Source organism: Sander lucioperca, chromosome 19, assembly GCF_008315115.2.
Source record: "Sander lucioperca isolate FBNREF2018 chromosome 19, SLUC_FBN_1.2, whole genome shotgun sequence".
NCBI classification, from domain to species: Eukaryota; Metazoa; Chordata; class Actinopteri; order Perciformes; family Percidae; genus Sander; species Sander lucioperca.
Window position 1 is genome coordinate 9,060,002 of NC_050191.1, and position 15,101 is coordinate 9,075,102.

The 15,101-nt window shown below is 40.5% G+C and overlaps 1 protein-coding gene across 1 annotated transcript in view; it reads right to left on the reverse strand.

Moving 5' to 3' along the window:
- nudt14 (nudix (nucleoside diphosphate linked moiety X)-type motif 14) overlaps window positions 1-10,507 on the reverse strand; it is a 28,424-nt gene extending 17,917 nt beyond the window's left edge. Inside the window, exon 1 of the mRNA XM_031322397.2 lies at window positions 10,281-10,507. Coding sequence (XP_031178257.1) covers window positions 10,281-10,361 — 81 coding nt within the window. The 5' untranslated portion in view covers window positions 10,362-10,507. The remainder of the gene's footprint in view (window positions 1-10,280) is intronic.
- Between the last annotated feature and the right edge of the window lie 4,594 nt (window positions 10,508-15,101).

Sequence of the window (15,101 nt, forward strand, 5' to 3'; positions counted from 1 at the left end):
CGTTGATATGCATATCAATGTGTAACCCCAACCAGCTTAGATAGTGCTGAAACTATAAGGAGACGGACAGAAAACTAATCACCAACATTTAAGTCACTCATAAAGCAAAGATATCAAATATTCACTGATTTCAGCCTTTCTAATCTGACGATCTTCGAAATATTCTATTCATAATGTTTAAATTGTCCATAAAGTAACACCACAGGCTCATACTGCAGGAATTTGCACATTAAGCCAGAAAGATTGCAGCAGTGATACCAGGTATCTTTTCTCTAGCTGTCAGCTACTAGTAAGGCATTGACATAATCAAAACTCCTCGCTGTAGAGTAATGTCATAAAAAAATGCTCTGCCTGAGCTGTAGACAGTCTACTAGTGAAATTACTCTCACAAAAACCTTTCAGGTCAACAAGTGTGCCAGTGTCTTACACACCATCATTCCTCCTTAAGGCCAAGCCAGCCACACCCCTCTCGCTTTTTACTTGGTGAAAGCAAAACTAGTGTGTAAAGGTGTGTGTGTGTGTGTGTGTGTGTGTGTGTGATAAATCACTTGTCGTGACTGAGGCAGAGATGCACTTCTTGTGGCTTGTTGCTTAGTAAAGCATGCTTATTGAATAATGTATGAGACAGCATTTTTCCTGTCAATGAACCTTTTACAGGTAAATTGTGGGGTATTTTCATGTAGGTTCTAAACATAGATGTACACTGAAGTTTATATTATCCAACATAATGTTACTGCAAAGCACGGATTTACTATATATTGCATTATACTTTGCATTAAAGCAAGAATAACTAGGATACTTTAGGAACATAACATTTGGAGAAAATATATTAATAATAATAACTTACTCTTGTGAATAAATGGGACATTTCATTCCCTCGTTTGTTGACATTCTTTAAATAATTGTTTTAAGAAATGTTTAGCAAATAAAATGAGCTTTGTGGAGAGTACAGCAGACACAAAAAACAGAACCAATATATGAAAACCAGGGCTCGACAGTAACAGCTGCCCTTGGCAACCAGATTGAGTCATTGGGCAACCATTTCGTGGCCTCTGGTTGCCCCCTTTGGCAACCACCTGTTCAATATTTGCGTTTGTTTTTTTTAATATAAAAACAAATCAAAACTTACAAAATTGGAAAATCTTATTTCAAAAGAAGTCAATGTTTTATTTGGTTGTCTCCGTAAAGTTTGAACACTACATTTGTGCGCAACACAACATTTTACACACACGCGCGTTTGCCGTGAAAACATACAGGCAACGCAATTTTCTGTCCACGTTAACGGCGCATGTTAAAATCCTGTGCTAATACGGCACCGGTGCCCGGTATCTACCGGACGGAATAGCAACGCGGATTTTGGTGCCTCATTACGGTGCCACCTAAATGTCTGCACTGCTCTCTGATGCTCTGAAACAGATGTTACCGGCAACAGAAACATCGCTGCATGTCACGCTAGTTGTCACTACCCGATGTGAGTCGAGTGCAGAGTTGCGCATGCTCAGATTTAAACGGTTTACGGCATAACGCCAAGGGATCCAGATCTGGCAAACATTTTAGCTATCTATGATTGTTTGATTGCTAATGTTAGCTAGAAACGCCATTCAAGTGACAGCCTTTGTTGTGTTTGATTGCTAACTTGTAGCCAGCAGTGAACGAAATTAGTTATGTAGGTCCATTTTTATTGTATCGACATTACAGAAGTCTCTCGTTAGCAGGTTCTTGTAGGCTACTTCAGCCTCTAATCTAGAACTGACATCAGGGATCATGCCGTGAAAATGTGATGCCTTACGCTAAATAATAAATTACTGCTATGTAATGTACCTATCTCATTATTCTGTGGCTAACAGCAAAACTGATCTGCGTGAAATCAGGTCTAGCAGTGGCCTCCTCATTGTCACAAAGTGACGCAAGCGCAACTCACATCTGCACTCGACTCACATCGGGTAGTAACACTAGTAAACACTTGTAACACGTTACACAGCAGGTAACGTTAGCCTACCGTTGGCTACAGTAGTAACTGGATTAACAGGGTTAAAATGCGGACAGCTAGACAGTGTAAAAGTGTGACTGTATTTGACTGTAGAGGATTCCAACACCGGGACGTACAACCGCCTGCCGCTAACGCTATGAGCTAAAAGACACAAACTAGCACTTGGTCGCTGCTGTTGTCGGAAAAACACAGACGGGACTAAATGTTGCGTTTACTTAAAACTGGTAAGCTTCATGGTGCATTCAAAGTTATTGTAAAATACCCTTTTCTCATCCGTTTTTGTCTTTTAACAGCAATTTACTGGTGAAAGAAGTAATTATTGTTAAAAGTTATTACATTTTTAATAATCATTCAAATTCCCCCCTTTTTGTGCTGATCCGAAAATTGATCCGATCCGTGACTCACAACCGCGATCCGAACTGTGAGTTTCGCACCCCTATTTAAGAGGTATGGGAAATTATATTGCAAGCCATTACCTCATTGTTTCATTATTAAAATGTGTGGTATAGTTACATAAGAAAAAAATTGCTACAAATATAGACAGTTTAAAACATGCCAACTGTATTGTCAATTTTGGCAACCAAAAGCTGATGCCTGGTAACCACTTAACAAAGTTAGCATTGAACCCTGAAACCCAATATATAGTTTGTGGTTCTGAAACGTTAGAGGTAATCATCTGCAAAAAAAATGGTAAGCGCCTGATGACATTTAGCCTACCATAACTCATTTAAAAGCCTATTGAGTCTTGCCTGACTACAATCAATGATGTAGACAGCCTGGGGTTTGGAGGTATTTACTGACCATAAAAGCTAATTTAGCTCCGATGGCTCTGCAGCACCAGCACTTCAACGGCTGTCACCCCACAATAAAGCTACTCTAAACATAGTCTACATCCTTGACGTTCCACTTCCGGGATTGCTCTGTTGCCAACAGAATTTCCGCCGGATTTCACTCATTTAGGCTGGATATCCATTGCCTTGGGCTTCCTTTGTGTTGGCATTTTAAACTCCGGTCAATTTTATGAGGACTATGGTTAACCTTTTCTCAGATCTCTGCAGGGGAAATCCAGACAGCTAGCTAGACTATCTGTCCAATCTGAGTTTTCTGTTGCACGACTAAAACATCTTTTGAACGTACACATGTTCCACCAAAACAAGTTCCTTCCCGAGGCTATTTTGCAGCGGCACCACGGCTTTTTCTGGTGCTTAGCACCACCCAAGATGATTGTGATTGGTTTAAAGAAATTCCAATAAACCAGAGTATGTTTTTCTCCCATCCTGGAATGCTGTGTGGACTAGCCAGACCCTCCTTCACAGCGCCGCGGTTGTGGAAGGTCTGGCAATGCGAGACTACTCTAAACATAACTAGGTGATTCTGAACGCGAGTTTACCAGCATCTGTTAACAAGCTAGGAAGGCTAGGAAGACACAACATGTAAGTAAGTAAGACACCTTTGAAGTTCCTGGGAGTTGCATTTCAACCGTTTTGGCAAAAGCTGACCACCTCCCCAGTCCCCAAATCTCCAGCCCCAGTTGAATACAGAGAGGCCAAACCAATGTAAACCCTCCATCTGGTAAGACAGTGAGGAAGACCACCCCCAAATTGTCAAAGTAACGAAGCGTTGCAGGGGTTAGTAACTGTAATGTAACTGAAAATAGTAATTTCATTACAGCAATGTGTTACTGCCCAATACTGGCTGTAACCTGCTATGTGATTTCGTATATTGACATGTAAAATGAGTGTTTAGCTGAAACAGAAAGTTTTCTGGTCTTAACTTTACTTCCACAGTCTGTGCCAGCTGTTTTCCTTATCCACACAAACACATGAGACTCACTTTCAGATTTATCCCCTCTTTTCCAAAAGCTTTATTTTTTTTAAGAGTGAAAAAAACCCAAGCTTAGTGGGAATAGAAACCCAAAATGGAGAGAAAAAGATCAAAATTGGCCCTGTTTGAGTAAATGTAGTGTGATATTGCTTTACAGCACAACAGGAAGAGTGTGCCGTCCTTCCAGTGTAAATGGGAGCTACAGCTTTTGAGAGATTTCTGTTAACGGCAGACGGTTGAAGGTGTGAAAAGCTGATGATGTAAAAATCACTTCCAAGAACTGGTCTATCTATTCAGAAAAGAAAAAGAGAAAAGTAATACCAGTAATATCAGTTAGAGACTAAGAGAAAGACTAACAACCATCTTGATTATGGTCTAGTTTGTTTGCAGTAATCATATCAAAGTTCACAATTAATTTGGAAATGAGTGATTACACTGATCAAATACGAAAAAGAGGATTTATTTTCCTGCAACCGCATACTGTACAAGGTAAAACTACTCTTACACACACACACACACACACACACACACACACACACACACACACACACATTCCCTCTCTAGTATCCTGTCACCACTCACAGATGGTGGGGTTCCCCTCATTACTCGGGCCACTTGCTGAGAGAAGGGGGGCGGGAGCGGCTTGAATGGCCCAGGGGAGAAGGAGAATCATGGCCGACATGGATTACAACAGAGAGATTAGCCCATGGGGAGACGGAGAGAGAGAGACACACAGAGAGAGAGAGAGAGAGAGAGAGAGAGAGAGAGAGAGAGAGAGAGAGAGAGAGAGAGAGAGAGAGAGAGAGAGAGAGAGAGAGAGAGAGGCTACACAGGACCTTGAAATTAATGTGGTCCCTCTGGCTTTGGGCATCAGAACTGACATGCTCCTGTGTGAATGCCTATTGTAGGGAGGGATGTATGGTCTTTTATGTGCTTAAAGTCTAATAACCATCTCACACTCACACACAACCTGGCAGCTGCAGCAGAAAAAAATAATAATCAACTACCATACAATAGCACTCTTTGAATCTCAACATGTGCTCTCCAGTTTTTTTTCTGGTTTTAGCTCCAGTCTCTGTCTTCTCACCACCCTGAACAAAGGAAGCTGGGCTATCATACACACATTACAACCAGTGAACTAATAATCAGCAGAGTTTAAAAATGACAATGACAAAAAGCATCTGCACCTGCCCAAGCTGATCGACCAGTAACGACGAAATGACAGATCTGCAGCATTAAAACAACCTGGTAAGTGGTTCCTATCGAGTGCCAAAGAGAGTGTCAAGGACACAGTCCTCATGAGCATGTAGACCTCAAATCACATCAAGTCTGTTTACGTGTTAGTCCTGCCAATGCAAAATGACTGAGATACTACTTGGGGGAATTGACCACAGCCCATTTCTGATTTTCACCTCTGTTTGCTCAAGATAGATAGATAGATAGATAGATAGATACTTTAAACTCACTTGTCAGCAGCAATACGTGGATAAACCACAATGAACAAAGACTAGTGCAAAGAACCAAATATCAAAACACAACTACTAGGCCTAATACAAGAGTTAAAGGTAAAAAAAGTTTAAAAATAAAGTATGCCCTTTAAACATGTGCATGCATACAATGTGCAAAGTGGATGTGCACTAGGTGTGCAAAATGGAGGTTATTATAAGTTATATTGTACAAAAGATATGTTGCACTTCGCCTCAGCAGCCTATAACATAGTGGGGATGAGGTAAAAAAGTTTGATGGCGGGCGCCCGGATAGCTCAGTTGGTAGAGCGGGCGCCCACATATAGAGGTTTACTCCTCGACGCAGCGGGCCTGGGTTTGACTCCGACCTGCGGCCCTTTGCTGCATGTCATTCCCCCTCTCTCTCCCCTTTCATTTCTTCAGCTGTCCTGTCAATAAAGGCCTAAAAATGGCTAAAAGATTATCTTAAAAAAAAAATAATAATAAAGTTTGATGGCTACTGGTAAGAATAACAATAACCCCCTGTGCTGCCCGGTGGAACACCTTGGGGGTATGAGTCTTTGGCTCCTCTTCTCAACCAGCATGTCGTAGAGGGGGTGGGACTGGGAGACGTTGTTCCGAATGCTAACCAACTTGGACATCGTCTTTGCCGTCACCGCCTCCAGAGTCCAGCTCAACTCCAGCCCTCCAATCACTGAGATGGCCTTTCTAACTAGCTTGTTAGCGTATCTCGCCCGCATCATCCGACTCCAGCACACAGCAGCATAGAAGTTGGCGCTGGCCACCACAGACTGGTAGAACATTTGCAGCATCCTGTTGCAGACTTGAAGCCTCTGAGCCTTCGCAGGAAGTAGAGCCCTTTTTAGGGAAAGGGCCTTTGTGTTTTTCTAGCCCATTCTAGCCTGCCGTCCAGGTGTGAACCACTCCTTCAATGGATACAGGGGGTTAAATGTTTTTAATTCAGTCCGTAGCATTCGTGTGAGATAATTATTTCAAATCTATGCGTGGTTTAATTTCTCACAACATGTTAGGGCTGGTATAGTACTGAAGCAGTTGATTTATCAACAACAATTTAGATAATAGATCAATCACTACAAGCCCACAAGTCAGTAGTCAAGGAACAACGCTAAGAGCCTAGAGCCACGCTAGCATCTCTGTGAGGCTGTTCTTAGACATACTTTCGGCTAAATGCTCATCATGCTAACACACGTTTATAATGTTTACCATGATCACCATCTTAGTTTTAGCATGCTAACATTTGCTAATTAGCACTAAACACAAGTACAGCTAAGGCTGATTGTGAGTGAATTCTACTCTTATTCATTACTTCAGACAGGAATGTTCACTGGGCAAAACAAGAACTAATTTTTTGAGATTTCCACACACAGGTAATACACTATCGTACTGAATTATCACCCTGCCCTAAATCAAAGTTTTTAAATCAAGTAGACAATCCTCTCACCACTTACAGACACACTCATACAAATTAGGCTCATTTTACTCCCATGATTCAAGCTGGAGCTTGTGTGTTTAAAACACAAATGTGTGTTTTAAGATCATAATGGATCTCATATTCATTGAAGGAGTACCGGGGCCACTGGCTGTAAGCTGTACAAGATAAATAATTCCAGATGAATAATTCAAATCATTATAATGAATAAATGGAAGGTAATTATCCTGCTCCAAGTAGCAGCCTGTGATTCAACGTAAGCACGAGGCGACAGAGATAAGAGGGGTTTCCCAGAGTCAACGAGGGACAATTACCTGCTTTGTAGAGAGGCGAGGGAGAGGAGACAAAACACCAGTAAAAACTAATGATGAAGAGAGCCTCTCACACATGACATTATCTACTTATAGAGCGCGTTTCAGTATATGTGTGTGTGTGTGTGTGTGTGTGTGTGTGTGTGTGTGTGTTTGTGTGTGTGTGTGTGTGTGTAGGTTTTAGTGGCCAGTGGCTAAGCTGCAGATGTACCGATGAACATAAAAGGTTTGGGGAAGAGATGCTCCCTCAGTCTGGCTGAAAGGCCTTTGTGGGGAGTCCCTGACCAGCCCCTCCCGAGCTGCACAGGAGAGATGACGAGGATGAAAGGGAGGACAGGACGGAGAGGGAGTCCACCATCATCTCTTTTGTTGTCCATCTGCTGTCTTAGCCGTTCCGCCATTCTCTTGACAAGCTTAACCCCCCCCCCCCACTGCTGTCACAGGTGTAAACCCCAAATTGAAGAAGAAAAAAAAAAAACTCCTCACTGAGCTCCCCTTAACATGGGTGCATTGGTACTTGAGCTTTCTAATTAAATTGAGAGGAACACTACAAAAGAGCACCTTCAAATTATAGATAGTTGCCATTTCTTTATGTTTAAAAAGTATGTTCCACTTTGGACATTGAGCGTTGTTACCAGCCCTCAGTGAACAAAATAGCCTTTATCTTGCATGTTCTATTGAAATGAACTGTACTTTATCAATGGCCAGGTTAAATAATATCTCCCTATCATCCACAGTAAAGAAAAGAAATGTATTTTAGCAGTGAGTATTACTATAATACATCTTCTGCACCACTGTCACTTTCCTGATTTTACACAACAGAAGCCAAGTCTGTAACGCAGGAACAGAGAAACTGCACAAATATTTTGAAACCTAAAAATAAATTCATTCTGGACGGCAGCCTATGCTTGGGTGAGGAAGCATTTCTCACTTTGCTGGAGATCAGGAGGACACACAGTCATCACATTTCCATTTAGCATGTGGACTATACAGTATAAAAAAACAAATCTAATATTTTTAACGATGAACCTATGCTAAATGCTAACTAAAGCAGTATACTGACTTTTTAGAGTCATGCTTCAGGATCACAATCTCATGCCTTTCAATTTCCAGCAAGCAGTTCACAACATTAAGCATTTACTGCAAACCACATAGGCAGCTAATGTGAAATTTGACAGCTTTTGATCTTCTGAGATAAAAATGTACAGTTAACGAGATTTCGGTCACAGGCGATCCACTCTGCCCACCCTGTTTGCCATCATGACCTGGATAAAAATGGATAGACAGATGAATGAATAGATGAATAGCGACTATACGTGCACCCATGAAGCCCTATAGAACAGTATGCAAGTATGAATGTGCCAAAGTCGGTCTACAGGACTACTGAATATATACAAGAGAGGAACAACAAAAGCATATAAGAGGAGATGTTTGATATCAGAAAGTGATTAATTTCTAAATAGCCGATATACTGCGAGGCAATATACATTTGTCAATATGTACAAATACACAAAATGAACCCCACCAACATCTACACCAAACCTAAATATACATGCAATATACATCCAACATACAATACATAGGCTACACTTTCATAAACACACGCGAAGAAAAGTATTTCCCTCCCGGTACAGATTCTAAATCCAGTGCTCTCTCGTTTCCCCAAATTTAAATCTGTTTACCTCCTTTGAATCATATTTACAGTATATAAGGTAACATAAGGTCAGTGATTTCTGTGGCAATAAAAACTGAATCACCGTAAATAAATGAATGTAAATAATAGCAAAAACACTACATTTTATAATAACAAAGAAACTGTATTTAATGTGGATGTGTAACATGGTAAGTATCAGCACTGATCTACATGTCTAAATAATACCACCTTAAATAAATCAACAAGTCTTGCCAAAATAGAGACAAACCACCCACCCACTCGTTTAAGGGCAGTAGTTTAAGTCTTCACCCAGGCAAAAATGTGTTTGTGTGGTAAAGATCCTTATCTCCCACTCCTATTTCTAACTGTCTGATATCAAGACTTTAGGAATCTATCTTTTTACCCTTTCACACTATCATCAGCATAATGGTGTGGAAAAACCAAGCAAAACTTAAGTGATCAATCACCAAATAAAAATACTACTACTACTAATACTACTACTAATGGCTATGATCCAGACTACGTGGACAAGCAAGACCATCTCTGCGTCCATCTCCACCTCTACATCAGAGGGGCAACCGAGGCAAACGTGGAGGAATTGAACATCGACTGTGATTTCTCTGCTGGGCATCCTGGTAACCTGTGTTCAAGTGTCGGACGGTGAGCTAGATGGCCTCTGTGCCTGCGTCACTTTCAAGGGCGATTTCTGGAGCTGTGGTGTCCTTTCACAGAGACTTGGCTGGTTCCATTCAATTGGGGTGCCTCTTTTTTTCTGTGTGCCGATCTGACGGCCACATTCTGCTTAATGATGAATCATGCTCAAGTTGAAGGAGCTGATGCATTTCACTGGAATTGTAGCTCGTACGATTTCATGTGACAAATAATAATTGATTGATTGATTGATTGTTTAGTAAGAACTATAGGACAAAGAGATCTACACCTTTAAATACTTTGACAATGTAAAAAATACTGTCCTTAGCTGTGTGCATATTCCCCTGCAGTGTTTAATGTTTAATGTTAATGTTTTTAACTATTTAAATTCCCATAAGATTTGAACAGGCAAGCCTCTTCAATGTTCTACATATAAATGGGCAATTTCTCTCAGTGTAAACCTGAACTGACCTCTGACCCACAGATACTAACACCACTCAATTTGACAGCTGGGATCAACAAGTCTCACCTGACCTGCTAATTAGACGGAAAACATGTTTCCTTGTCACGTAACACTGATAAACTGTGTGAACAACACCTCCTTATACTAACGTAAATCATGTGCTAACGTTAACGTGATGCTCAGTCTAAAAACCTTTTCAGCAAGCTACCGTTAGCATGCTACTTATAGCTGTCTCTTAGCTGTCTCCGGTTCACGTCAAACACAGAAACACACCGTACGTGAAAACAAAGCGAACACGGTTGTTTAGTCATTGTGGTCAAAGTAACGGCAATTGTTCCGGAACGTCTGTGTTTAAGGTCAGTTTAGCCTTTGTGTTATGCTAGCATGCTAGCTGCAAAATGAATGGGGGGTTGGGCTAGCCTACAGCATCCTGCAGCCTGTGTCAAGCGTTACCAGACAGAAATAACTCACCTGGTTATAGTGCACCCTGAGCGGTTTCAGATAGTCGGACTCTGTGCACGGAGTGACTTCAATGTTATTAATCTCTTCCATAGTTTACACTTGGAGCTGGATTGCTGGCTCACCGATGGTTGTCTGTCACCGCACAGAACTGACAGTGAAGGAATGTCTACGGAAGCCGGGAGAGGACATGAGACTGAACTGTGACTCTGGCATGAGAGGTGAAAGCGAAAGGGACACTATTAGGAATGGAGGGAAGTAAATTTCTTTCTTCTGATTCAAGCTTTTAGAAACAATAGGACCGATAACGAGTCTAAGTATTGTAAGTATTATAATAATAATTTATAAAGTAATAAAGTGTATTTTTATTCTCTTTTGTAGCTCCTTGCTTAATGTATAACTTCAAACTGTTTTTAAATAGTTTTTTTTATTGATTGTCTGCCATTTTATTTTAGTCTTTTATTATTGTTATTATCATTATTTTTTGCATAGCACGTTTCATACATACAGTAAGTGGTGGAATGTAACTAGGTATTTACTCAAGTAGGCCTATTGTACTTAGCCTAAGTACTTCACGCCTATGGGTGATTTAGGGCCACACAGACACAGGTGGATGTTGAACCTAGATCTTGCTGCTAGTGCACTGCACCACCACTACAACAACAACAACAACAACAACAACAACACATTTGAATTCTCACTGGGTGCTGTGTCCTTGGCATTATTTCAAAAAGACTTCAATCAGGAAAATGATCTATAGGCCTATAGCCTTTTAGTCTTCTTCTCCCGCAATGTAATTGCTTCTTCTTTTTTTTTAATCTGTTGTATGTAGCCTACTTTATATGTTTGTGCAAATAAAATAAACATAAACAAAATATACTGTATGACTAACATCAAACACAGATGACAGCCAAGAAATAAAGACGAAGACGATGGAATGATGCTGCATCTCCCTGCATCCCTGTGTTTTGGTGTTTGTAACATCACTCTGATTGGCTCAGGGGAACCACCAGTCACAGGTCAACTAAAGGGGACGTAACTGTAACTAACTGGAAAAGTAGGAGTGCATTATTCATCATGGACAACGTGTTTAGTGTTTTGTGTGTTATTCTGTAATAGAACAAGCATTTTTAGTTTCCTTTTTAATCAGTGTAACACGACCCAATGTGTAGGTTTTTCAACTGACCATTACTCAAATATAGCCTTATTTACTGATGTATAACTGACTCAAACAAACTCTAGATCTACCTACAAGCTTTTTTGTGGAGATTTTAAACTGGTCCTCATAGGATTTAAGACAGTGAGATGAGATGTAGTTATACGCTCCAGAAAAAGCTTACTAAGATTTTTTTTTGTCAAACTACTCAAATGAACTTTTCCCCTGAAAATGTCATCAAGTTCAGAAAAAAATTAAAGGAATAGTTCAGCACTTTGGGAAATCCGCTTACTTGCGTCCTTGCCGAAGAGAAGATTGTTACCACTCTTGTATCTAAATGTGAAGATGATGATGATGACGATTTGTTGGTTTACAGGGAGTTTTGTGCCAGGCAATATCCTGGCCGGGACAGGTTGCCTGGCAACCATTGAAGACTCAAGGAAGTTACTGTTCCTGGCCAAAAAATTGTCCAGCACTTAGCCCCCTGTAAAACCACAGCGTGTCATTTTTAGACTTTGGTATTTGCACAGATTGAACAATCTGTGCAATGTAATATTTATCAATTGATTTGGGATTGGCAGCTTGTTCTGATCCAATGGTTTGAGTCTGGGGTACACCTTTAAATGCCCAACAACACAGATTTATATTAAACATGATGATGAAGTCCAGCATCTTCACTCTGCTGTGCCATGAATCAGAAATGGGTGTGGGAGCTCTTTCTCACCAACCCTGCCTTGAAGGGTGAGGCTGCATGATGTCACCCCCTCACATCAATAACAGCCTTATAATGGAAAACAATCTGCAGAGCTCCTATCTAAACGGGGCTGACTTCCTCCAACAAATGAGCCCCAGTCCACCGCCCACTACACAAGGACAGGACGTAACACTTTTTGCGAGCTGATTTACATCTGAATAAATACAGGCCTAGACGAAACAATGTGCGGACCCAAAAGAGGAACCGGCGTCTCTCCTCTGGGCACGTCCAATTTATATTGCCCGATCCAGCCAAGCTGCAGGGCACGATAAGACGGAGGGAGTTGAAGCATTGTACAGGAGTCAACTGCTCTGGTTTGCTGAACACAAAGAAACTATGGCAGAAGAATGAGGGGATGAAATAAGACTAATGCACAAAGAATAGTGCCTGTTGTCAAAATATGTATTTCTCCTCAATAAAATCTTTATTTGCGGTTGTTAACTGTAAATATTGTCATTTTCAGATTTAGCTTTTTGTTCATTTGAGACAATCTGTGGTCAAATTAGATCCAGGACTTCTGCGACTTTCATGTGACAAATAAATGGGAAAGGAAAGAAGTTAAAAAAAGTTCTGACACACAACTTTTCTTATTGGTTTTTGTGAAATATTAGGGGGAAATATAACTGCTAACAACTCAAAGACATCAACCAGACAGATTTCTTTTTTTGTGGGGGGGTCACACGACAAAAAGGTTCAGAACCACTAGTTTAAACTTTAACAATGCATTGTATTTAATAATCTCATTTTATGTTTTTATGTTAAATCTTGGTCTGAACAGTAACTATAGCTGTAAATAAATGTAGTGGAGTAAAAGGTACAATAACTTCTTCTGAAAGTATAAAGTAGCATAAAATGTAAATACTCAAGTAAAGAACCTCAAATTGTACTTAAGTACAGTCCTAGAGTTAATGTACTTAGTTACTTTCACCACTGTACATTGTACTTCACGGGACTGATTCAACACTAAAATTACAGCCGAGAATAAGGCAAGTGACAGTGTGTAACTTACTGGCTGCAAGAGGACTAAATCATTTCTGCTGGATGACAAGTTTAGTATTGTCTTTTACATACCATATGAAACAGCCTCTGTATAACTCACTTTTTCTTTTCACGGTGGACTTTCCTGACACTGATTCCTCTCTTGGGCCTCATTTGAGCATCACCCACAGAAAGGCCTCCAAAAGTCTTATCAGCTCCTCAGTCAGGTTCGGAGGCACCAGTAACGTGTTAATCCCATCCTTCCAGGAAAACGCGGATGCAGGCTCCTCACAGTCATGGCCAATTACAGCCTGCAGGCGGCTGATGCAGGCCAGACTTCACCGGGCTTAGCTCAACTCCAAACCTGGAGCCTCCTGAAGCCAATAAACCTTTTTCTTCCTGTCTGTACTGTTATGTCTTTTTATGTCTTGTTGTCTCTTTTTTAAATGATGTCCATCAATCTCACTTTCATTTTTCTGCTCTTTTGTTTCATTAAATCTTGACTTTTACAGTTATTTTACCTGAGTTCAATACTTTTCAACTTGTTGGTATGCAATCAGTCACATACTGTATATTACTTTAGCAACTTAGTTTATGTGTGATACTTTTGGACTTTTTATATCAAACTTAGTCTGTTCTCTAAATTCCATCCTTGAATAATATGAATATGAATAATAATAATAATCCCCTAATGTGTGATGTAGATAAACTCTAATAAAATAAAATTGGATGAGGATTATTCTTATTTTGGAAATTGGTTTCAGTGAAGTTATAGTGTTTGTTGTGTTTGGAGGCTGTGTTTCTTTGTGTGAACGCTGCTCAAGAAGAATACATTTGTGGAAGAAATGGCCCAGAACCCCTTTACCTGTTGTGTGAAGAGATATTAAAATATTATTAAAATAATAATGATATTGACTGATACAAAAAGACAATGCTAGGTTAAATGGAAAGAACATATGGGTTTTATGGCCCACACCATGGACCATAGTAGCCCAAAGAACTATTAATATTGTGGAAACTTTATACTAACCCTTATTTTAAAGGGAAAACTCCCCAGTGGTCTATCCATAGCATAGTTTATCAGCCAGGGTCAAGCAGGGATTTGGGCCAGGAGCTCGGGGAATGCACTTAGCCAAGGTGGCTGATGTACCTCTGTTAGCGGGCTCGGGGTGTGGGTCAAGATGGCCGGTATCCACCCGTCCAGCAGTCTGGACGTTCAGCCGCCACTCGGCTTGTCCAGGAGACGCTCCTATATCCTCCCATGGGAGCTTGGATTTCAAAATAGCGCCATATGTCAAAGGAGCACTTGATAACGCAGCACAGACATCTTGTGTGGTGGAGGTGTGTTGATGGAGGAATCATGGTGAAGACAGTAAGACACGATGGTGACGGTAGTCTACTTATCAAGTTCCACACTAACTGATCAGACATAAGGTGTAACATTGTGGCACATTTCAGTAAATGTTTTTGTTACAGACATTCAGAGTTGTAAACCTGGACGAGAGTCAGATTTTAGCTGCATTAATCCCTTGGTTTTATGGCCTGCAAATTTACTGTTTTGGTTCACTCTCACAGCTCTCATGGATGTTGTTCAGCTGTTTTTAACAAAAAAAAGCTCTGATAAACTGAGGGAACGCTACCTGCTCATCACCAAACAGGACATACCGTGGCTAGAACGTTGGCAACAAGATGGTGAACGCAGTGACTTACTATCAGCTATGTGAAAACACTATTACAGCTTTAAAAAATTACAAGTCATACGGCACATGTTCAGCATGCAGAAACCTGGAAGACTTTCAATTTGTTCGTGACAACTCGTAACTTACCCCAAAAGATTTAAACAGCTCTGCAGATTTTGCTTGCAGTATTGTATATCAACTTTACTGTATCTTCATGAAAATGTTTATTAGCAATGATCAATGCAAAAATCGGACCAAGAGAGCTG